This window comes from Callithrix jacchus, chromosome 9, assembly GCF_049354715.1.
Source record: "Callithrix jacchus isolate 240 chromosome 9, calJac240_pri, whole genome shotgun sequence".
In the NCBI taxonomy this organism is placed as follows: domain Eukaryota; kingdom Metazoa; phylum Chordata; class Mammalia; order Primates; family Cebidae; genus Callithrix; species Callithrix jacchus.
This window is the reverse complement of record NC_133510.1, coordinates 49435414-49460000: the sequence shown is the minus strand read 5'-3', so window position 1 is coordinate 49460000 and position 24587 is coordinate 49435414. Positions and strand designations below refer to the sequence as shown.

The window sequence follows — 24587 nt, the reverse complement described above, 5'->3', positions numbered from 1 at the left end:
GTCAGGATTGTGATTAGCTCCTCTGTGTGGTGTAGTGAGGCCCTTGCAGAAATTTGTCTCTGGTTAACTTGTTGGGATTTGTATTTGGTTGATGCAAAAGTCATGGCAAAAAATCACAATTACTTTTGCTCCAACCTAGTATTTGAACTTTTTGTCAACTATCTGGACTGAGAGTCTGGGACACTAAAACTACAGCTTTCACCTAAATAAGAATAAGGGCTATATTTGCTCAGATGGTACAAGTATGGGCATGTCTTAATGTATTTAAATAGTGTATGATTCAATTATAAACTCTTTTCCAAAATTAAAACAATTCTTTAATAACAGCCTTAAATTCAAATAAAAGGTGGGGACACCTGTCCATTTCATAATGCTTTCGTTTTATCCCATTTCTCAGTGCTCTTGGGTATTGTTCTATCTCATCATTTAAAAAAGAAATTCTAAAAGCTTCTCATGTTAATGTGTCACACGTCCCCAAAGCATGTAGAATTTGAGATATGGTCACTTTCTAGAATTATCTCAAGTCTCATTCCCCTGGTGAACTCCTTCTCTAGTCAGATTTGTCTCTGGTTCCTCAAAAAAAAAAACCTCACAACTAGATAAGAACATATTAATGACAGTAATGGAATGTTGAACATGCTGAAGTCAAAGAATGAAGTTTCTCAAATGAGCTCACATCTATACATTCCGGCCTCTTTTAAAAACCGCTCCAAAGATCAAACTGTTGGAGAACTATCAATGGTCCCAGCCTTGGAATCAGAATCTGGGTCAGACACTGACTTTGTTAATTACTAGTTAACGAGCTTAGATAAGCAATTTAAAACTCTCTAAGACTCAATTTCTTCCCTGAAAAATATAAATCATATTTAATTCACAAGGATTTTTAAAGGAATAAAAATGTTAAATGCCAGTTAGATTTCCCTATCTACATGTTCCAAAATGTCTTTTTTTCCGTTTGGATAATTTTCAAATGTTTCAAGCAAGCTTAAAAATTTGTATGCATCATAAAACATCAAAGGTTAAAGCAGGCACTAAAATTCAATTCCATATTGATGCTCATGATCTTTACAAAGATTAAAGGAAAAAAAATCCATGGTTAACCCTTTGAGGCAATAAATTCCACAGAGGTAGTAAGTACTTCTTTGATTGCCTCTTCTGAGGTATCCTTTTCTTAACAACTTGCCACACCCCTATCAGACAGTCTTTCTCTTTTCCTCTTTATTTGAATTAACTACATGGATGCAGAGTTTAAGCAGTGTGGGATGTTCTCCTGCAGTTTATACATGCCAGTGTGCTCCCAAATACTTCTAAAATATTCACAGCAATAGGAATTTTTTCCCTTCAGCCATTTTGTGTAATGTTAATACTATCAAATTTATGTTATACATTGTTATTTCCATATTATTTTTTCTAAAAGTCTCATAGAGTTTCCGTAATAAGTTGCAGAAAGTAAAGTAGTACCAGAAAATCCTTCCAGCAAGGTATGCCTGGCTTGACATTAAAAGAAAATATTTGTCATCCGGCTTCTGAGAAATATCTGTGGGTGGTGTATGTTAAGGGTTTGAGGTGAGGTACTTCTTTTATTAACTTCTATTCTCTACTTCCTGCCAGCTGACTTCATTCATTCACTCATTCTTTTAAAAATGTAAGTCAGGTAATATAACTCCCCTATTTAGAATTAACAATGCCTTCCTATTATACTTATAATACATTCAAACTCAGATAGATTACAAAGCCTTTTAAGATATAGTCTGGATTTTGTTCCCTGTCTACTCTGACCTCATCTAGGATTATTTCCAGCTCCTTCACTATACTCCAGCCACACTAGCCTTTTTCCTATTCTTGGGAATACATCAACTTTGTTTGTGCCAATGACTGCCTGAAATACTTGTCAACAGGTCTCTGATAACTGGCTCCTTCCCATCATTTGAGTGTCAGCTCCAATTACCTCCTTGGAGAAGTTTTCCTTTCTTAGTCCCCAACTCCAGCTCTGTGCCTCTTCCCATCCCACTGTCCTGTTTTATTTTCCTCAAAGCACTCTGAAGTGTATGAAATAATCTTATTTGCTTGTTTACGTGTTTATTGTCTATCTACTCTCATTAGAATCTAAGTTCCATGAGGACAGGGTCTTTGAATTTTTACCACTGTTATCTCCAGTAATAGGAATAATGCTAAATACATTGATTGTAAAGCTTCAGTACTTTGTGGAGTAAATGATTAGATAAATTCACCCCTTCCTAAAACATTCACTAAGTTTTTCTATGAGCTGAATATTTTCCAACTTAGGGCTTCTCCCGACTTTGCTTTTAGGATTTATATGAATCATTTAAGGCTCTACCAATCTCATATCCAGATTTTAAAAGTTAAACGTGTAAAGGTATTACCAGGGTACATTTTTTCTGTGGGAAAGATTTTACTTTTCCACAGAAAAAGGTACCCTGGTAATACCTCTACATGTTTAATACCCATTTAATACCTTTACATGTTTAATACCCATTTTAGTCTGTGGGAAGTCTAACACAGAGTTTTACAATCTTTTAACTCTCTCTTCCATTTAGAACTGTAATATGACTGTCTCTTAAAAAGCTTTGCTATGTGTGTTAGGGTTATTTCCTTTTCTAAAGTGAAAAGTACTTTTACCTAAGCCATGAATTTCAATATTCAGTTCCAAATTATTACATTTTTTTTTTTTACTATTTTAATTGTGGGGGAAAAATTCACAAAATGTTGTTGCTGTGTTTTTTATAGATAATAGATGTGGACTAGAATAGAACAAAGTCATATCTGAGACACTGAAACAACAAAAATCACTGGGTCTAAATTAAGCAGTAGGCATAATATGAATATAAATAAAATAAAGGAAATGTAAAACATTATACACTCAGTTTCTCTCTAGTAAGTTTAGTTTACTATGGAAATCTTTGTGTTCTATATTGGGCCCCTGAATTCACTCACTGTAAATAATAAAATGGTAGATTCAATTAGATGATAATTTTAACTATTTTCTATTGAATTAAAATGATAATTCTGATAACAGATAGGTAGTCTTATTCTGGCAAAAGGGCCAGCAAAAGAAGTGAAAACAGATGATGGGAGAAAAGGTAGAAGGCTCATCAGTAAGTTGTGGTCAATATATATTTTCTACGCCTCTTTCATGTGGGCCCAGAAAATATAATATTTTCAAAACTACTTGTACAATTTTCAATCCGATCAGTAAATATTACTAGTTATTAGGCCAGTAATCAAAACATGCTCAAATTCATATATTAAAATATTTTGGAAATAATGTTTGACCCTTCAGCAAAAGAAAGGCATAGCTTTTTGAGGTATATTTTATAGCAAAACTTTTCAGAAGAGGAACTGATTTTCAAAATCTAAAATCTATTAAATTCAAATAGATATTATAGCTTGAAAGCCAATATGTCTATAGTTTGGTACCAATAACAAAGTTATTTTACTATAAGAATATTTTAAAACTTTTTTTTAAAGAAAAAGCTATTCATGCTGTCTTTTAATTATACTAACTAAATACTTTCCATCTCACTCCTGGATTATTATCCGTGCTAAAAACTGTTTTTTTCTAAAGTACTGGAAATATTTTAGAAATTTCTGATCAGAATTTTATCTTGATTTGCATAAGGGACAAAGCTCCTTTGTATATTACACTTTTCAAAAAATATACAGCAAAATCACTAAATTTCAATCAGTTCTCTTCAAATATTATAGTAGTATAGAAATATGAAATTAATAGCTAACATAAAAGCTTTTGTTAGCTCTCCATTTTTTACTTCCTTTACTGTTAGACTTAACAAGTTTAATGAAATCACAAAGTGACCCTACGGTTACACCTTTCCATTCCTCTGCAAATCTGTGAGTAGCAAAACAGCTTAGAGGCAATAAATTAAGAAAGAGAAGCAGATGGTCTGAATAACTTTCCCAGAAGACAGCAAATACTTAGGGATCACTAATAGCATTTATTCTTCTGCTATGGCCTTACACATCCTAAACTATCTACTCAGTGAAAAACACCTTCCATCCAAATGATACAATGAAATGAGAGATTCAATTTAGGAAACAGAAGCTACAACATAGATGAATCATCTACCTTCAAAAGAGGGCTTTTACCTGTATAATAGTAAATTATAACTTCCATCAATTTTGCAAATTCAATACTCCCCACCAGAAGATTTCCATGTTAAAAGAGAGCCCTCTTTTCAGATTTCTAGTGATTCAAAAACATCTATCTGTATTTTGAATTATAATGAAAATTATAATTCTCTATGAAGCAGTCTGGTAAACAGTTAATAGCAACTGAAAAGTATATGATCCATCTCCTTCACACAGCACTCAGGAGCACATTATGGTACCACTGGGTGTCTGCAAGAATATATTAAGGCCTCCAAATTACAAGATCAGTGCATCCCTACCTGGCATTGAATTGTGAACACACTAAAAAGCAGTGTTATCTCATAAAACAGACTCTTGTGCAAGCTCACCCTAACGACCATTTTCACTTTAGCCTGTTGACTAAATACTTTATTTTTGGCTTCTTGATGCGAATTTTCTTTTATCCTTTCACCACACAGCAAGACAAAGCCTTGGAAAGACAGCCGTTAGATAAAGTTACACCATTTTCGCAACTGAAAACACCAATGCCAAAGAACTGGAATTGTTTAGTGCAAAGGGATGAAGAGAAAACACTGTGCTGAACAAAAGAACGTAAGCAGCATTCAGAGGTTAGGCTATAGTGACACATTGCACTGAACCACAGCCGGCTTCACTTGGCACCCAGAGGAAAAACAGTCCCCTTTGCTGCCAAAGCGACTCCGGTGGCCACAGTCTAGCTGCTCTCTACCAGCCAAGTTATAGTTTCTTCTTTTTTTGATTTGAGTGGATTATGGCCTTTATTATTTTTCCCAATTTAAAATGAATATGAAATCAATATGGTGGGCAAGGCTAGATTTTCCATCGGGAAAACTACACAGAGAAAGAGGATAAATCATGATTGTCTTAATTCGTACTTAAGATGAATGGGAAAAAAAAAGAAAGCTCTCTCTCTATATTTTTAAAAAATAGTTATTTTGAGATAGTTTCCATGAATACCTAGTTTACTGAGAGTTTTTAGCATGAAGGATGTTGAATTTTATTGAAGACCTTTTCTGCATCTATTGAGATAATCATGTGGTTTTTGTCTTTGGTTCTGTTTATGTGATGGATTACATTTATTGATTTGCATATGTTGAATCAGCCTTGCATCGCAGGGATGAAACCAACTTGATCGCAATGAATAAGCTTTTTGATGTGCTGCTGGATTCGGTTTGCCAGTATTTTATTGAGGATTTTCACATTGATGTTCATCAGTAATATTAGCCTGAAATTTTTTTTTGTTGTTGTTGTGTCTCTGCCAGGTTTTGGTATCAAGATGATGCTGGTCTCATAAAATGAGTTAGGGAGGAGTCCCTCTTTTTCTATTGTTTGGAATAGTTTCAGAAGGAATGGTACCAGCTCCTCTTTGTACCTTTGGTAGAATTCGGCTGTGAATCCATCTGGTCCTGGGGTTTTTTGGTTGGTAGGCTATTAATTACTGCTTCAATTTCAGAATGTGTTATTGGTCTATTCAGGGATTCGACTTCTTCCTGGTTTAGTCTTGGGAGGATGTATATGTCCAGGAATTTATCCATTTTTTTCTAGATTTTCTAGTTTATTTGCATAGAGGTGTTTAAAGTATTCTCTGACGGTAGTTTGTATTTCTGTGGGATCAGTGGTGATGTCCACTTTATCACTCTTTATTGTGTCTATTTGATTCTTCTCTCTTTTCTTCTTTATTAGTCGGGCTAGTGGTCTATCTATATTGTTAATCTTTTCCAAAAAACCAGATCCTGGATTCATTGATTTTTTGAAGGGTTTTTCATGTCTCTTTCTGAACATATGAAAAAAAAGCCCATCATCACTGGTTATTAGAGAAATGCAAATCAAAACCACAATGAAATCCCATCTCACACCAGTTACAGTGAGGCTCATTAAAAAGGAAACAACAGATGTTGGAGAGGATTTGGAGAAATAGGAATGCTTTTACCTTATTGGTGGGAGTGTAAATTAGTTCAACCATTGTGGAAGACAGTGTGGCTATTCCTCAAGGATCTAGAACCAGAAATACCATTTGACCCAGCAATCCCATTACTGGGCATAAACCCAAAGGATTATGAATCGTTCTACTGTAAAGACACATGCACATGTATGTTTATTGCAGCACTGTTCACAACAGCAAAGACTTGGAACCAACCCAAATGCCCATCAATGGTAGACTGGATAAAGAAAATGTGGCACATATACTCCATGGAATACTACACAGCTACAAAAAAGAATGAGTTCATGTCCTTTGCAGGATGAAACTGGAAATCATCATTATCAGCAAACTAACACAGGAACAGAAAACCAAACACCACATGTTCTCACTCATAAGTGGGTGTTGAACGATGAGAACACATGGACATAGGGAGGGGAGCATCACACATCAGGGCCTGTCAGGGGGTGGGGAACTAGGGGAGGAATAGCATTAGGAGAAATACCTAATGTAGATGACAGGGTGATGGGAGCAGCAAACTACCATGGCATGTGTATACCTATGTAACAAACATGCACATTCTTGCACAGGTATCCCAGAATTTAAAGTATAATAATAATAATGATAATGATAAACAAAAATTGGATGAGGTTAGGAGAACTTCTCAAATTCAACAAAAGGTGTTTCTACTCTGTTTTCTCTCTCTTCTTTCTTTGGATTTCTTGTCAATGGCAGTGACATGGCTTTGGAAAGTTAAAACTCAGCATGAAGAAGAAGGGTGCAAAAACATAGCCACAGAAAGCAATGATACCATGTTTTCTCCTGTTTCCATTATGCCTCTGAGTCCATGAATTAGAGTTGGTGAAATCTGTGTGAAGAAATCCTGCTTGCCTCTTCTAATTTATATCCAGTGAATTGACCTTCTTTGTGCCATTTTGGTTGCTTTCCTGGTCTGGGAACTCTAAGTATATTTGCTAGAAGCAGATATTAATGTGAAATTACTAAGTAATATGACAAAGGAGGAGGTTGTGTTGATGCCATAGATAAGATCAATGCAGATGGACCAGGCCAAATAGAAATGTTAATTACTTTAAAAAATGTATTACAAGGCAGCTGTGGGGTGTAGAGAACAGTTCACACCCTAGTCTCCAAGGTCCTATATATATCTCAACTTCATTTTTCTCACACAAGATCCAGTTATTCCAAACTAAAATTGTGTCCCCAGTGATATGGACATGCCCACAGAAGCACAGTAGTAACGAGGCCATTTATATGCACACAATTGAGAGAAAAGGTTATTTCCCAGGGGAAGTTATCTACTTTATTTAACACTCCTTTTGTGGTATATGTTCTTGGATTATAGCATTTATATTTAAATACACCCAGTTCCAACAAAAACTCCCACTTTACTCAGAAGAGCAGAGTGACAGTGAATCTGACTGGTCTCACAATGGATCTCTGAGATTGTCTAGAGGTGTGTGTGTGTGTGTGTGTGTGTGTACATGTGTTCACCCATATGAAGTTACTGACATATAAAACAGATGGAGGTGAATCATACACCAAGGACCTTGAACCTTGACTTCTGTCAGCAGATATGGCTGGAACTTTGCAATAAATCAACAAAAGTTTCTTGCCAAAATATATCTTTGCCCATCAAAAATAAAAGTAAAATACTTCTTAATTTTGGATTAATTTTTAAGAGAGAGTTCTAGTAATAAGACTAGATTGAAAATCTTGGAAGGATGCTAATACATAAAGCAAAAAGAAGACATAGTAAGAAATGTATTACAAAGTAACCAAATGAATGGCCCATTCTGCCCTTCCTGTTTAAAGGGACAGTATTTTGTTTTTTGCAGGTGAAATTCAAGATCTAGAATTCAAGATATAGATTCTATTATATTCAGGCTGCTTTTTCACGTGGGGGTTAAAGTATTGGGTTGTGAGTCAAACTAAACTAAACCATTTTGAGTTTGGCTGCTGTTCATTTCTAATTTTTCCTGACCTTCCTTTTCTTGGCAGTCTTAGGACTCTAATATCTTGTCTTCTGGCTATGACAACACAGCATATGGTTTGCTTGAAGATTTGTGTTCAACACTTATCCATTAACCTGACAGCAGGAAGTGCTAAAGAGCAGAAACAGGAGTCGGTCTCAGAAACCTCAAGTCCAAGGCAAACATGCTTGCTCCTAAAAGACACACTTGATCTTCAAGTCCAGGAAAGCCAGATACAAAGGCAACTACTAACATTTCTCCCTTATGATTATGATTTTGGGACATTCTTTCAGTAAGCTATTTCATCAGTAATTATATTATTAATATATGATTTTTTCCTTTATAGAACAGAAATCACACACACACACCCCCAAAGAGAAGTTCAACACAAGGAATTAAAACAAGAAATTACGGAATTATTGTTTAGATAGGGTTTAGGAATAATGTTTTGGTTTTGTGATAAATCCTAAGTAGTACTTCACTTGCCTTTATGTTTTTTATAAGTAATTCCCAAGAAAATCTGCCCTGCCATCTTCCAAATGTGACAGTTACCTGGAGGGAATTTATCAGTAACCAATGCTTCTATCAAAAATCTGTGAAAAAATAACTGTTGTGCTGTTGAATATTTTCTACATAATGACTAATATAGTTGTAAGAATCTTTGTAAACCAGTGAGAAATCATGATAACTGAAGCTCACAAGGATGTTCAAGATTCTAGATTAATCTGTATCCATCAATCTACTCAGATTTTAGCTTGGGCTTCTTCATTTCTACCCTATTAAATTCCCTTTGCCATCTTCCTTCTCTTTTCTGTCGTGTTTTGAAAGAAAGCCTGCACGTGTTAGTGCAACACAATTAGTGGGAATAAGATTCTTCCAGTAGTACAGATCAACATGCTTTTTCTTTTCAAAACTGTCAAAGACTCATTTAAAAAATTACACTAAACCCACCATTACCACCAAAGTAGCTTATGCATGTTTTGGATTGCACAGACTAGAAACTATATTCCTTCCCTTCTGGAATGTCTGTCTCATCTCTCCTGTTTGATATTCCAGCTCATTGGCTTATGAACCCCCTACCAGGGCAGGTTCTGTTTCCATTCATTATTTGTTCATGCATGCATTTGAAAAACATTTCTTGAATGCACTTGCCAATAATAGGGGATTTATGTGACTTTTAATCTAATGCCCATACAAGGTGCACATTCTTATTTTGTAGATGAGAAACTGGGACTAAAATTAACTTGCTAGACCAATTCTGTATGATACAAAAGCTTGTGCTTGTTCCTCTACATTATGCAAGACAGAAGGCAATGGATGATTAACTATCGTTTCCACATTTTGTGCTAACATGACCCTCCACTGGCTTAAAACATAGAAAGTTGCCATCCTTCCAGGCAGGACCAACTCAGGGAAGGAAATGAATACATCTGTTTACTTGCCAAATGTGCTCTTTTGGAAAAAAAAATGAAGTTATACAAATATTTTCCATTCCATTAACTTATGTGATCTAGAGACTAATGAACATAAAATGAATTTTTGCTTTTGGGGCTATTTGTCTTTTCATTAGCTAAAACATTATGACAAACTTCATCTGTGACATAAACAAACCTGAGCTATTTTAAAGTCCAGAAAATGTGAAGCTAGTGCTGAATTTCAGTAGAAGACTAATTTTTATAACTGTCTGCCTCTTTGCAGCAGGCATCTTCTCTATTTGGTTTCCATTTCGAAATCATGAAATGAACGTACCGTCCTGACCTCCAGCCATCTGTTGGCAGCTGAGAGAAATAAGTAGGCAATGTTGTTTGTATCTGTCAGTTCCAGCATACGTTGTTTAAATCTGGTTTCATGCCTGCAGAAAACAAAAATGATACAATGTTAGCCACACAACAGGAGAGGGAATAAAGAACAGTCACACTTACTACTACACTATTTACTCAACAGAGTGACAAACTAATGGCATGGAATGATCAGTAAATAGGTTTCTGCTTCAAAATAAAGACCAGCTGCTACTGCTCTTTGCATTCTTAGTAGAGATGGTGTGATCAAGTGTTTATTTCCTTTCTTACACGCTTACTAAAAAAAAAGTCCTTCTAATACAACATTGCATTAAAAATCAGTTCATGCATTTCCACATAATTATTGTAGCCATGAGAACAAGGCATAGCCTACTACATTAAAAAAGCCTTACAAAAACCAAGATAAATTGTATAGAAATGCAACTCTACTGACTTTTTGTGGAATTTATTTTACTTTTCCAAACAACAGAGTTAGAGTTCGGTGGGAGGTGCTGGATCAGAACCAGCAAAGGCAGAAAACTATGCCCTTGCAATTGGCAAAAATGTACTTTAAAAATTCTCTTTTTGCCTAATGTTTCTGGGAACCAAAGGAAAAAAACTCGGGTGGTGACAAGTAGAGGATGGGGGACACTAGAGATGATGGGAAATATTCTTGTTAAATATCTACACCCCCAAATTCTAAAGTATGTGTAAGGATGGTCATTGCATAAAAGGAATTTGGTCTGTGTACTTTCAGGTTTTATGATATATATAGTTTAGATATTGATCTTCAACAAGTTAAGTTAATTATTGTTGTACAATAAAATCACACCAAAATTCTGCGTAACTTATTTTATACATGAAACTGTCACTAAAAGCCTTATCCGTGTAAACATCTGAACCACTATCTCAAAGAAATTCTATCAATATGCTAAAAAACTTCTCTAAATCACAAAAATAGTCTCGTTTCATTTCTCAATTATTTTCCCTGAATAACAAAAACAATGGAAGGCTGGATAATACAATAAAAATAACTGGTTTGAAGGTGGGGAAATATCAAATTAAAATGTGATTTATTTACTCTGCAGCCAAAGCTTGTCTTATAGAGACCTCCCATCTATGGGTTATGTTTGCAAGAAATAAACAAACTTCATCTGACAAAACGGCAGTGATTCCTTCTTGATAAAAGACTTCCCCGATGCCCCCTCCCAATTTTCAATTAAAATTGTAAAATTTTATAATTAATCATCACATGTCAAAGAATGAAGACATCCTGGGTGGGGTGTCCACTTGGCCCAATGAAGTGATCCATACAGGCCAATATAAAGCAGACACTTGATATCTATCCAATCAATCTGATCATTACAATATGTCAAAAAAGATAGATAATTCAGTCAGACAGTAAGATCTTATCTACAATAATCAGAGAACTCAACAATCATAGCCAACTAATTACCTCACTTTGAGTTGAGTATCCGTGGCCCAAATGCCATGCCATGCACAGAAGGACCTGGCCTGAATGGCAACACTCTGCTGTGGCACTAAGCCGTTCAAGCTTACCCTCCAGCTGACCCTTTTAGGGATGAATATAGAAAATAACTAAAGGGCGAGGGGGACATTCAAAGGGTTACAGGATTTACTGAGACAGTGAACATGAACCATAAAGATTATCCATCTGTCTGTCTATCATCTATCTATCTATCATCTATTCACACACACGTAAGGCTTTTTTTTTTTTTGAGAGTCTCACTCTCACCCAGGCTGGAGTGCAGTGGCACAATCTCGGCTCACTGCAACCTCCGCCTCAGCCTCTTGAGTAGCTGGGACTACAGGCATGCACCACCATGTCCGGCTAATTTTTGTATTTTTAGTAGAGGCAGGGTTTCACCATGTTGGCCAGGCTGGTCTCAAACTCCTGGCCTCAGGTGATCCACCCACCTCAGCTCATTCTTTTTGTACTTGCTAGGTACGTGTTTGGCAGATTTTCATCCATTCATTCAGAAGCATTTAGCAATCATCAACTCTAGACATTATGCTAGACACTAAGGATATAGGAACAAGACATGACCTACTCCCTTGAAGGGTCAACTGTCTAGTGAAGGGAGGAAACACAGCATTAACAAGTAAAAATGGTGCAACACACTATCTAGCTATAAGGACTGTAAGCACAAAATGCTACATGAACATAAGGAACAGCAAGATTTGCAACAACCAGATGATCAGCAAGGTAGGAAATGGAGTGAAGGGTGGAGAGAGAGGAAGAGTAAGCAAGGTGTCACAAAGGACAAGGAAGATAGTCTGAGTGAGGTTTTAAGGGGTAAGTAGAATGTTTTTGGTGAACAAGGCATTCTAAGTGGCGGGAAAAATATGAGCAAAGGCGCAGAAATGAGAAGGCGCTACATGTTCTGGGTCTTGAGACAGGTTCTTCTCTCTAGAGGACTGAGTGACAGAGAGATTGGAGATGAGGCCAGGTGGACCAAAGCCAGTGGACTACATTTGAGATGAACCTCAAACACTTGATACTGACAAACTGCTTTATCTGGGACACTTTTGACTCTTCCTCTAGTTTTGTGATGTTGTTTAAGATCCACTCTTAAAAGAGTTTGTAAATGGAGTTGGCAGCAGTCTGAGGCAGCAGTAAGAGGGGAGGGGTGGAAATGCAGTGAACATTCCTTCTGCTGTTTCTATTTGGCAAGAAACCTTCTGTTTTCCTAATGGAAACTTTGACACACTCAGCCTGTATCTTTTCATCCATATCCAGCTCATCTTCTGAACATTCTTAGACCTTTATTCTGTCAGACAAGAAAAAAATAGGAAAGGTCACTAAAATCTCAGTCTAATTTAACTATGATGCTTTCGTGGTAAAGTACTTGAGGGAGTTCATTGCTTTGTGTGAGTACATCACGAACCCTCAATGCAGGGGAGGGAAAGCAGCCTCGTCAGTAAGTACTAACTTTCCAAAGAGCTCAAGACTCTGGGGTCTCCAGATAGTTTGAAAAAAAAAAAAGAACAGACGGATGAAAAAAGACACTTTTGATTCCTGACCACACACACCAAACATAAAGATTCTAGAATTTCATCCATGACAGCAAGGCCATCTGCACATTTTCAAGATTTCTTTTGGTTTTAAAAATGCTGATATTTATGATATTTAAAAATGATTTACATCACTAATCATCAGGGAAATGCAAATTAAAACCACAATAAGACACTACCTTACCCCTGCAAGAATGGCCATAGTTTAAATAATAAAAAAAATTAGCTGTTGATGTGGTGAGTAGGGAACATGTTTACATTGCTAGTGGCAATGTAAACTAGTGCAACCACTATGGAAAATGGTATGTAGATTCCCTAACAAACTAGAAGTAGAACTGCTATTTGATCCAGCAATCCTACTACTGGGTATGTACCCAGAGGAAAAGAAGTCATTATATGAAACAGACACTTGCACACACATGTTTATAGCAGCACAATTTGCAATTGCAAAAATATGAAACTAGCCTAAATACCCATCAACCAATGGGTGGATAAAGAAAATGTGGTATAAATACACCATGGAATATTACTCAGCCATAACAAGGAATGAAATAACGGCATTCTCAGTTAACTGGATGGAATTGTTGACCATTAATCTAAAAGAAGTAACTCAGGAATGGAAAACCAAATATCATATGCTCTCAGTTATAAGTGGGAGCTAAACTATGACGATGCAAAGGCATAAGAATGATATAATGGACTTTGGGGACTTGAGGGGACAGGTGGAAGAGGGGTGAGGGATGAAAGACTACACATTAGGTACAGTGTACACTACTCAGGTGACAGGTGCACCACAATCTCAGAAGTTATCTCTAAAGAACTTATTCATGTTACAATAAAAAACTTACTGAAACAAAATAAAATAAAACATTAAGAAACAGACTCTGGAACATCTAAACCTGGATTAGTATCATGCAGGTACTTCCAGATAGAAGTTGAGTTGTCTTTTCTTTCTTCCAAGTATAATTCAAGCATTGACATTTAACATACTATTTTGTTCTACTTACAGCTACCTAGAAGTTTTCCTCATGTAAAATTAAGGATAGTAATGCTACATTATGCTCATCATGTGTCTAGGGAGGAAGGTAAATGAAAAATCTGTATCTTGACTCTTGGTCAATTTCCTCTTTTATTCTAAATCTTCCTCATTCCCATCACGATGCTCTGCCTTGTTCTCATCCCCATCCCTCTCAGAAGATGACCTCCCCTGTCCTTCAAGGAGAAAACAGAGGCTGTTATATGTTGAACTCATCGACTTTCTGTTGTTTCACCTGCCAGTTTTTCTGAATCTATTCAGATCCTTTTCTTACCTTCATAGAGGAGCTATGTACCAAATACTCTTCAAGCTAAACTGTTCTTCACACTTGAGCATGTAGCATATTGCTGCTAATCTGCTGTAATAATCTTCTCCGTTAACTGCCCCATCCTGCCTCTATCTCCACTTCTTCCCTTCAGTCTTTGAAAATGTCTAGTTCATTACCCTCTTAAAAAAAAAGACAATAGTAAAAAAAACTTCTTTTAGTTAGCTCTCCTGAACTTCCCACCTCAGAAAAACTCCTTGAAAGAGTAGTTTTTCCTTGCCATGTCAATGTTCTGATTTCTAATTAATTTTTTAACCCTCTGAATTTTGCTTTCAATCCTCTCCACTTTATCATTACTGTTCTTGCTAAGGTTACCAATGGCTTCATGGTTGCCATATCCAATGGACACTTTTAATTCTTTTTTATTTTCTTTTATGTTGTTATTACTATTGACCATTCAGTTTCTCTTTAAAATGCTCACTTGATTAGCTCCAATGACACCTTACCATCCTGATTTTTTTGCCTACTACTTAGATGGCTTATTTTCTCAACTGGTCTGATTTCCTCTCCCTTACTGGGAAGATGGGCTCTGCCCTACTAAGCATTAACATTTGTCACTTATATGTAATTGAAGTCTTGGAAGGAAGTGGACAAGACTGAATGAAGTGCATTACAGTGGTGTTGCCTAGGGTAATATGATCCAACATAGGTAGAAGAGTCCCTTTGGCTTCCCAGACCTGTCCTTGACTTAGATAGAGCTGCCACAGGTAATGGTTTGCTTGCCAGAAGGTGTCATTTGGATAAAGGGCTATCAAAAATCTCAGCTGACCACTTGAGGGCTTTTAATGGCCTCCAGGGAGGCAAAGTGCTTGAGTGCTGGCCTCTCTTATCTGGATGTATATACATCCAGAAGGATAAAAGAGGGGCTGAAAATGTTATATATATAAATGACATATACATATAGTATATATAACATTTTATACACACAAACACACAGAGGAGAGGGCCCAGTGAATTGACCTTTTCCATCATTAACTTCTCACTCATAGGATAGTTGATCTTTACAGGAACTAACTTGCTAAAACAGTAGACACAAGATCAAGATTGCCAAGACGTGGATCCTCCTTCCATGAAGAAGGCATCAGTTTGGATTTGATGGCATCAGCTTGTCCTTTGTTGGGGTTGGCCAGGAGCAGGAGGAGATCAATAGGATTTTTATTAGAAGACTGAGATCATGACAAGGGGCAACATCAACCCTTCCCCTTTCCTGAGGAAGCTGACTTGAAACAATTCAAACAGCTTGTCCAAATTAGGAGGTCTGGAAGCAGATAGATGTTGAAGTAAAGAGCCATGGAAATATTAGTAGAAGTAGTAGATTGAGCAACAAAGTGTCCTTTAATTTATTTGCAAAACATTTGGACATCCACTATATGACTGACTCTGTTAATATTCTAAAGATTAAGATGAAAGACACTACTCTTAAGTAGCTCCCAATCTTGTAGAGGAATGCAAACGCACAGTTGATTATGATGCAGTGTGCTAAGTTTAGGGTGTAACTCAACTTATCGGAAGGTTATCGGCCTTACATTCTAACTTTCATGGAAGGCTTCCTGCAGTAGATGATAATTATGGACTGATATTTCAGCAATAATATAGGCACTGGTTAGCCACATATAAAAGGATATTGGGAGGGACAAGTAATATAACCAATCTGAATCTTAACCTAAGAGGACCAGCTTTGTTTAATGAGGGAGCAATTGTCAGATCATAATTTCCATAGGATCTTTTTTATCTACTTGTTCTTTAAGTGCTAGTGGTCTGAAGTTTTTGTGCAAGCTTCTCTTTTCTTAATCTACACCCTCTCTCTCAGCGATCAAATCCATGGCCAAAACTTTATCCATAAAAGAATGATACTCAAACCTGTTATCTTCTGCCCTTAGATATCCCTTAGACACCAGACCTATATTCCCAAAAGACCATTAAAAAAGTCCAGCTGGATATCTCATTACAACCTACACCTGTGCATAACCAGACTCAACAACTCCTTCTCCAATCCTCCACATCATCTTCAATTTCCTAACTTGGAAAATTACCTACTTATGGGAATCAGAAACTTAGAAGGAATCATCTTCGACTTTTTCCTCAACCTTATGCTTAACATTCAACCTTATGCTAAATCTCATTGGTCCCACTTCCTAAATACTACTTAATTTGTGCTTTCTCTCCTGGTCCTTAGTTCCTTAGCCTGCCTTTGTAATCTCTCACGTGGACCACTGCAACACTCTACTGGAGTCTCCTTGCCTTGAATGTTATCCATCCCCAGTTCATAGTAGAATCCCAGAGTTATAGTGATGAACACAACTATGATCATACCACTTTGCTGTTCAATATTCTTCAGTGACTACCTCACATTGAAAGAATCCAGTCTAAGTTATTTAAAGGTACTTATTCAATGCCCTTTATGTACTGGTGTCTGCTATGGTTTCAAAACTCATCCCCATAGCCACCTTCTCTGTACTTAATCTATGTTCCAACAATACTGGACACTTTTGACTTTCATATAAAATAAAAAGCTTCATGTTTTCACATATCTGTTACATCTTCTTTGAATATTCAATCTCCTTTATCTGCCAGGTCAATTATTCATCATTGAACGATTTGTTGTTCAATAATTATCTCCCCATTCCTTCTAGACAGAGTGCTACCCTGCTCTCTGACACAGTTGTTTCTTGTGATACATATATTAGACTATGTATCCTGCTGTGTTGCTATTTTTTTTCTTGTGTTGCTGTGTGAGCTCCTTAACACACTCCTTGCTAACTACTTAGACAATATATATTTATTGAGCACTTACTTAGTCCCAGGCACTTTTCCCAGCGAATGGTGCTACAACAGTGGAAGAAAAAAAGAGCAGAGGGTGGGGGGATCTGATATAACTTACATTCCAGCTGGAAAGGACAGATAACTTGTCAACAAATAAAGATAATTTAAAATACTCAGATAAATACCACAAAGGAGATAGAAAGGATAACATGGCAGGTGTATGTGGAGAGATTGTGGGGAGGGTGGGCAGCGGTGCCACTTTTTGCTGGTTGGAAATGAAAGGCCAGGTCTTTATAGTCTTTATATATATCACACTGAAAGAACAGTATCTGGCATATGTTCAGTACTCAAATAAATATTTCTTAAATAAGGTGAATTGAAAGTACTTATTTGGCGAAAAAAGTAATCTTTAATATAGTATACTTACTAATACCACTGATCATTGCTGGCTATTATTAGAAAATAAATTTCATGTTAATATCTACATTCAATGCCAATAAGTAGTTTTGACATCTCCAATAAAAGGGATTGCACATTATGATGAAAAAACATACCAGTGCAGAAAGTGTGAATGCTTCATGAGGCCACCTACATAGATTACGTACACATGCTGTGGAATATAATATTGTGGATAGTTGTCTCTTTATATTCTATGCTGTGACCCAATTCTATATTTAAAAGTAGGTTTCTTAGGTTAGAAAACTCTCTGGTTAAAATCTCTATATACTTGCAATCAGGATTTCAGAAAACTATGACACAAAAATATCACTTTTCTAGATTAAATGAAATATTCAGTATTACTACTTTCTTTTCTAATCTTACTTGAACAGGAAAATTGGGATAGGTAATTTTTTGAAAGAAAACACTCAATCAAAAATTTAGGATATTATTCTGTTTACAAACCTTGAAGAAAAAGGATTAAATTCTGAAACAACTTTGGTGTAATAGTATTCCTTTTATGAAGACCATTATTACTATTATTACTTATAAATTTAACTTGTTTCTTGGATTCTTCTTCAATAGTCAATGTGGTTCATGCTTTGCAGGCATAATATTAGTCCAGTGACTCTAAGGAGCGAGATGACTTTCTCCATTTAATAGATGAGGAAACCAAGGTTAGGGAATTTAAAAGCCTTATCTAAGTCATACTGCTAGTATTTTTCCAAACTGTTTGCTTCATCCTTTATTATAGTTAGCATTTTGGATGAGCAAACTCTAACTCTAATCATTTAAACCACATTTTTCTTATTCCTGGTTTAGCACTGTCAGGCACACAATGGGGAGATCAAACAAAATGAAAGCAATGATCAGTTATTTGTAGAAAAACATTTGTTGATGATGCACTTGCCTAATCAGCTATAAAAATGTGTTTACTTACCTAAAGGCCCGAATGGTGGTGAGTCCTTCTGCTGTTTCTGAGAAGTGACAGAGCAGAGGGAGCTGGGTACTATCGTCAAGTTCCTGGAGGTCCCTAGGAAAGAGAGATGGGCAAAAATAAACTTCATGTGCATCCAGACTCAAAGACCACCATGTTTATTCTTTAAAAGCAGGTTATTTTGTCATTTATTTGTTTTCTTCATTAAAATTATTCTCCCCTAGCACTCAGTTAACAAAAAGCTCAACAGCTTACAATCTAAAGAGAAAGAGAAAGATGGGTACATGATGAATACAGGTAGAAGCTGAACAAAACGTGTTGAATAAAACTATCAGCTCTGGGTAACACCTAAAGTAAACTGCTACAGGACTCATGGAATGAGCATTTAATTCATACCTAGGATGTGGGTGGGATTTTCCTTAAGCAGATGGAATTTAGGTGAAACCTTAAGCTTGATGAAGACTTCAACAAAATAGACAAGAAGGAGCCTAACAAGAACAGGCACTGGTGCCTGAAGAATCTTGCAAGTTCAATCTGTCTGATGCCCAGAGTCCTTTAGGGCTGTTGTAGTGGGAAGAGGCTATGTAAAGGATATGGCCTTGTAAGAGTGACAGTGGATTATAGAAACATCCTTAATGGGCTTAAGAAAAGATCACTGAAGGCTAGAAATAAGGTAATCTGGCTGGGTGCAGTGGCTCATGACTGTAATCCCAACACTTTGAGAGGCTGAGGCAGGTGGATCACTTGAGGCCAGGAATTTGAGACCAGCTTGGCCAACATGGTGCAACCCCATCTCTACCAAAAAATTAGCCAGGCGTGGTGGTGCACACCTGTAATCCCAGCTACTCAGGAGGCTGAGGCAAGAGAATCACTTGAACCCAGGAGGCAGAGGTTGCAGTGAGCCGAGATTGCTCCACTACACTCCAGTCTGGGTGACAAAGCATGACGCTGTCTCAAAAATAAAAAAGAAATAAAGTAACTGGAGCTGTCTTTTAATCTTTTAATCAGCATAACTTGGGAGAGAATGCACCAGGTGAAAGAGAATGGGTGAGTGAGGAAGATCAGTTAATATAGTCCATATGAGAGGATTTTTTAAAAGTTCAGAACTAGTGTGATGCTGGTAAAGTTTAAAATAAGAAGTATGGAAATGTGAGACAGTCAGAAGAAGCCCTATTTGCTGCAATCATCAATTAGTTTTCAGTGGATAAATAAGAGTCACATATAGCTTGACTATTTCTAGTTTAGCAGACTTGAAAAATGACAGTGCTGTTTACCAGAGTGGTAGTAAAAAGCACAGAAAGAAGATACTTGGAGAGAAAAGATAATGAGTTTAGTTTGGGCCGCAATGAGTTTGAATCCTTGCTTTCATGGAACTTCTATTCATAGTTTCTCTATGGAACTACAGGTACATAAAACTACAGGTAAAGGAACTTCCATTCACAGTTTCTCTATAGAACTACAGCTACATGAATGAATGGAAATGCCTGAATCTGACCCTTTTGATAAAGATACATACTCAAGACAACTTTTTTTAAACCATATGAGCTAGCATTTCTAGAAGACAGGCTAAGAGTTATACCACATGTTTCAAAGCATTCCATATTTTACTTCTCAGACCCTTTTTCCTATCCTTCTCTTGGTTTTGGGGGTTGAGAAGGTTAGAGATGTAGCGCTGGCATTCACCTGCGAGGGTCAACTGAACTGATGAACATGGTTCCATAATCTTCAACAATTAACTTAGGTCACTCCTGGCTGCCAGTGTAGTCTAGTCCCACAGACAAATGCAAGTCTTTTCAAAGTGGAGTTTCTAAAATGTATTTCCTCATTCAGAATTTTCACATGGGGTTTGGGGGGAGAGAAAGATAGAAGGAAGTGGAAGAAGGAATATGAAGGAATGTGAATAGTCTGTTATTTTTAAACATAAAACCAAGTGGCTGTTTGTATATCTGACACAAACAACAGGTGGTCACTACATTGAGGGTTGGACTGAAGGAATCAAACTGTGGAAGGAGGAACTTTTGTTTATAAAACTCTGTTTGATAAAACCAAAGAGGTGAGTGCATAGCATGATCTTGTATTCTTGCAAGAAGGAAACACTTACTTACAAAGCTAAGCATAAATTAGTTCCTTGATATTAAATATTTAAGTTTTCATAGCATTTCCTGTAGCTAGTTCCCCACTTAAGTTCTCTTTAGTATATACAAAAATAGTATGTTAAGCGGCCTGAGCTTTTCAACATGAGTGAGTTCTAAAGAACCTCAACATCCAGAAGGATCCTTGTCTGTGAGGTTCAGTATCACATGGTTATATTTGCTTTCAGATAATTTCAAAAACAATAGTGTACAATCCATTGTCAGTATTAATTCTTTAAAATAATCATCCTCTCCATACTTTAGTCTCTAACAGATTAGTCGCACTGATGATGAACAGAATTCACAATTCAAATTTGTACTGGACTAGAAATACTTCCTAAACTTTGCACTCCTTTGTACTGCTAACGGGCAATAACAGGCCCAAATGAGTATGTGATTGAAGTAAGAAATGACTGATGTCAGTGTTAAGAAGGCAAGGACAGATTTGGGAACAGTTAGCAGTAGCTAAATAACTCTGAACTTCTTTGCTCCTGGAGCAAGTAGGTCAGCAAATAGTATCAGAAGAAATGAAATGTGAATTTGATTCCTAGCTTCTCCCTTTTGGTCAGAATTTGCTGCAAACAAAGAGGATGAGTCTAGGGATGAAAAAACAGACTAAATATGGATCCCTGGCATTTAAAGGACTCTAATTCATAGCTAAGAGGGAGAAACAACTATTTCTTTAAATTATGAAATATCATGTGATATGTTCTGAGGTTCCCAACTACAATTCTTCTTTTCTTATCTTCTCCTACTGTCTTTCATCTTCTCTGCACTCAGGTCATGTTAACATTTTCAATTTCCTGAATAAACTGAATACCTACCTTCTTATTCTAGCACTTAATCCACATATTAAGATTACTTTGTATATGTTTTATACATATACATTCCTAAGAGACTATACCTTTCTTGAGAACAGGTCCTTGTCATATTGATCTCCTCATCTGTCACATGGCTTAACACAGTTATTTGCAACACAATGAGTGCTTAGTATTTGTTGAAATAACATAAACTTTACTATACTATTTAAAGCAGGATTTCAAAGTTAAACTGGAAATTTTAAAACAACTGGTATTATATTTCATTTAATCAACATCTCGGCAAATGGCAAATCCTAAATGAATAATTTTATCCAATTTGTAGAGTATAATAATATTAAATCACTTACTCTTTGGGATTATGTTTGATTTTCTAAGTTTTCTATCAATGTCATGTTCAGAAAAAGCACCACTGAATGAAAAATTTGGCAGTCTTAGAACTTAAAACTCAATAGACTAATCCACATGTTAATATATGTCTAGGGTTAGGTAAGGCACAGATGACCACTTATAGATATAATTATAATATTAATTGATATCTGAAAGAATCATAATGTCAGGATAGATTTTTTTTTTTTAGGATAGATTTTATCATGTTACAAATAGGTTGCATTTCTACATTCCACACCTTATCTTGAAATACATTAGAGCAAATGTAGATCAAGGTAAATCAAATACAATTGTCCCTATGCAGTACTGATTCCAGGATTTCCCATGGATACCAAAATCTGCAGACGCTCAAGTCCCTTGTAAAAATGGGTGGCATTTGCATATAACCTACTTATATCATCCCATATACTTTAAATCATTTCTGTGTTACCTATTGTACCTAATTCAATGGCCACATATTACACATCGTTTCATCAGTGTGTATTTAATGTAGTACTCGGCACGTGACAAATTCAAGTTTTGCTTTTTGGAACTTTGTGGAATGTTTTCTTTCCAAATATTTTTGACCCATTGTTGGCAGAACCCAGGAATAGAGAGGGCTGACTGTACATAAGCTTTTGAAAATAGCAGGACGCTATTTTACTTACTTAGAGGCAACCCGGAAGTATTTCTGGATAAAATAAAAGGCAACACCAAGGGGCAGGAGAGCAACCAAGAACACAGGAGTAGCATGAGAAATCATCCCAATGGCAGACAGGCAGAGCAGTGTTGAGCGAGTTAGAGATTCCAAGGTTGGAGGGATGTGCTATTAGGGTAGTTTGAAAGGGAAATATGATTAGCCCAATGAAAATTGGTTACAATGTAACAAAAATATCTATTTTATATTGACACTGTGTTATACAGTTAGCTACAAAAGTAGTATATAACCATGCTTGTCCTAAGCAATTCTTCATTCAATTCCCATAGTTTAGTATGTCTATCTATCTATATAAAAAATATCATTGATAGATCTACCTATCTACCTACTTATCTTGGGTATTTTATGTAAATGACACTGTACTATAAATATTATTCATTCATATGTTTGTTTACTGAACAAACAGACTGTAAATATTCCTCTGGCAGTATATACAAATCTATTTCTTTTTTTTTAAGGAAACTTTAAATAGTTAAAATTTTTTGTTTTATTCATATATATTATTGCATTTTAGGTTCTGGGGTACATGCGTAAAATATGCAGGATTGCTGTGTAGGTACATACATGGCAATGTGGTTTGCTGCCTCCATCACTGTCACCTATGTCTGGCATTTCTCCCCATGTTATCCCTCCCCAACTCCCTACCTGCCGCTGTCCCTCCCCCAGTACCCCCCAACACACCCCAGTGTGTGATGCTCCCCTCCCTGTGTCCATATGTTCTCATTGTTCAACACCTGCCTATGAGTGAGAATATGTGGTGTTTGATTTTCTGTTCTTGTGTCAGTTTGCTGAGAATGATGGTTTCCAGATTCATTCATGTCCCTATAAAGGACACGAACTCTTGTTTTTTATGCCTGCATAGTATTGCATGGTGTATATGTGCCACATTTTCCTTGTCCAGTCTATCATCTATGGGCATTGGCTGGTTCCAGGTCTTTGCTATTATAAATAGTGCCACAATGAACATACGTGTCCATGTGTCTTTATAATAGAACAATTTATAATCCTTTGGACATATACCCAGTAATGGTGTTGGTGGGTCAAATGGAATTTCTATTTCTAGGTCCGTTGCAGAATTGCCACACTGTCTTTCACAATGGATAAACTAATTTACACTCCCACCAACAGTATAAAAGTGTTCCTATTTCTCCACATCCTCTCCAGCATCTGTTGTCTCCAGATTTTTTAATGATTGCCATTCTAACTGGCGTGAGGTGGTATCTCAATGTGGTTTTGATTTGCATTTCTCTAATGACCAGTGATGATGAGCATTTTTTCATAGGTTTTTTGGTCTCATGTATGTCTTCTTTTGAAAAGTGATGTTCATATCCTTCACCCACTTTTGAATGGGTTTGTTTGTTTTTTTTCTTGTAAATCTGTTTTAGTTCTTTGCAGATTCTGGATATTAGCCCTTTGTCGGATGGGTAGACTACAAAAATGTCTTCCTATTCTGTTGGTTGCAGGTTCACTCTAATGATTGTTTCTTTTGCTGTGAAGAAGCTGTGGAGTTTAATTAGATCCTATTTTTTGTCTATTTTGGCTTTTGTTGCTTTTGGTGTTTTAGTCATGAAGTCTTTGCCTATGCCTATGTCCTGAATGGTTTTGCCTAGGTTTTCTTCTAGGGTTTTTATGGTGTTAGGTCTTATGTTTAAGTCTTTAATCCATCTGGAGTTAATTTTAGTGTAAGGTGTCAGGAACAGGTCCAGTTTCTGCTTTCTACACACTAGTAGCCAGTTTTCCAAACACCATTTATTAAACAGGGAATCCTTTCCCCATTGCTTTTTTTGTGAGGTTTGTCAAAGATCAGATGGTTGTAGATGTGTGGCATTGCCTCTGAGGCCTCTGTTCTGTTCCATTGGTCTACATCTCTGTTTTGGTACCAGTACCATGCTGTTTTGATTACTGTAGCCTTGTAGTATAGTTTGAAGTCAGGTAGCATGATGCCTCCAGCTTTGTTCTTTTTGCTTAGGATTGTCTTGGCTATGCAGGTTTTCTTTTGGTTCCATATGAAGTTTAAGGTGGTTTTTTCCAGTTCTGCGAAGAGGGTCATAGGTAGCTTGATGGGGATAGCACTGAATTTATAAATTACTTTGGGTAGTATGGCCATTTTCATAATATTGATTCTTCCTAACCGTGAACATGGAATATTTTTCCCTCTGTTTGTGTCCCCTCTTATTTCCTT

At 36.5% G+C, this 24587-nt stretch overlaps 1 protein-coding gene across 18 annotated transcripts in view; it reads right to left on the bottom strand.

Annotated features, from left to right (window-relative positions):
• Positions 1–24587, bottom strand: part of ABCC9 (ATP binding cassette subfamily C member 9) — a 249344-nt gene that overhangs the window by 19582 nt on the left and 205175 nt on the right. For all 18 annotated transcript variants that reach the window (XM_078336069.1, XM_078336077.1, XM_078336076.1 and 15 more), the window contains 3 exons: positions 22356–22513; positions 18372–18464; positions 9805–9907 (listed from right to left, as the gene is read on the bottom strand). In XM_078336069.1, the coding sequence (XP_078192195.1) occupies positions 9805–9907; positions 18372–18464; positions 22356–22513 (354 nt within the window). The remainder of the gene's footprint in view (positions 1–9804; positions 9908–18371; positions 18465–22355; positions 22514–24587) is intronic.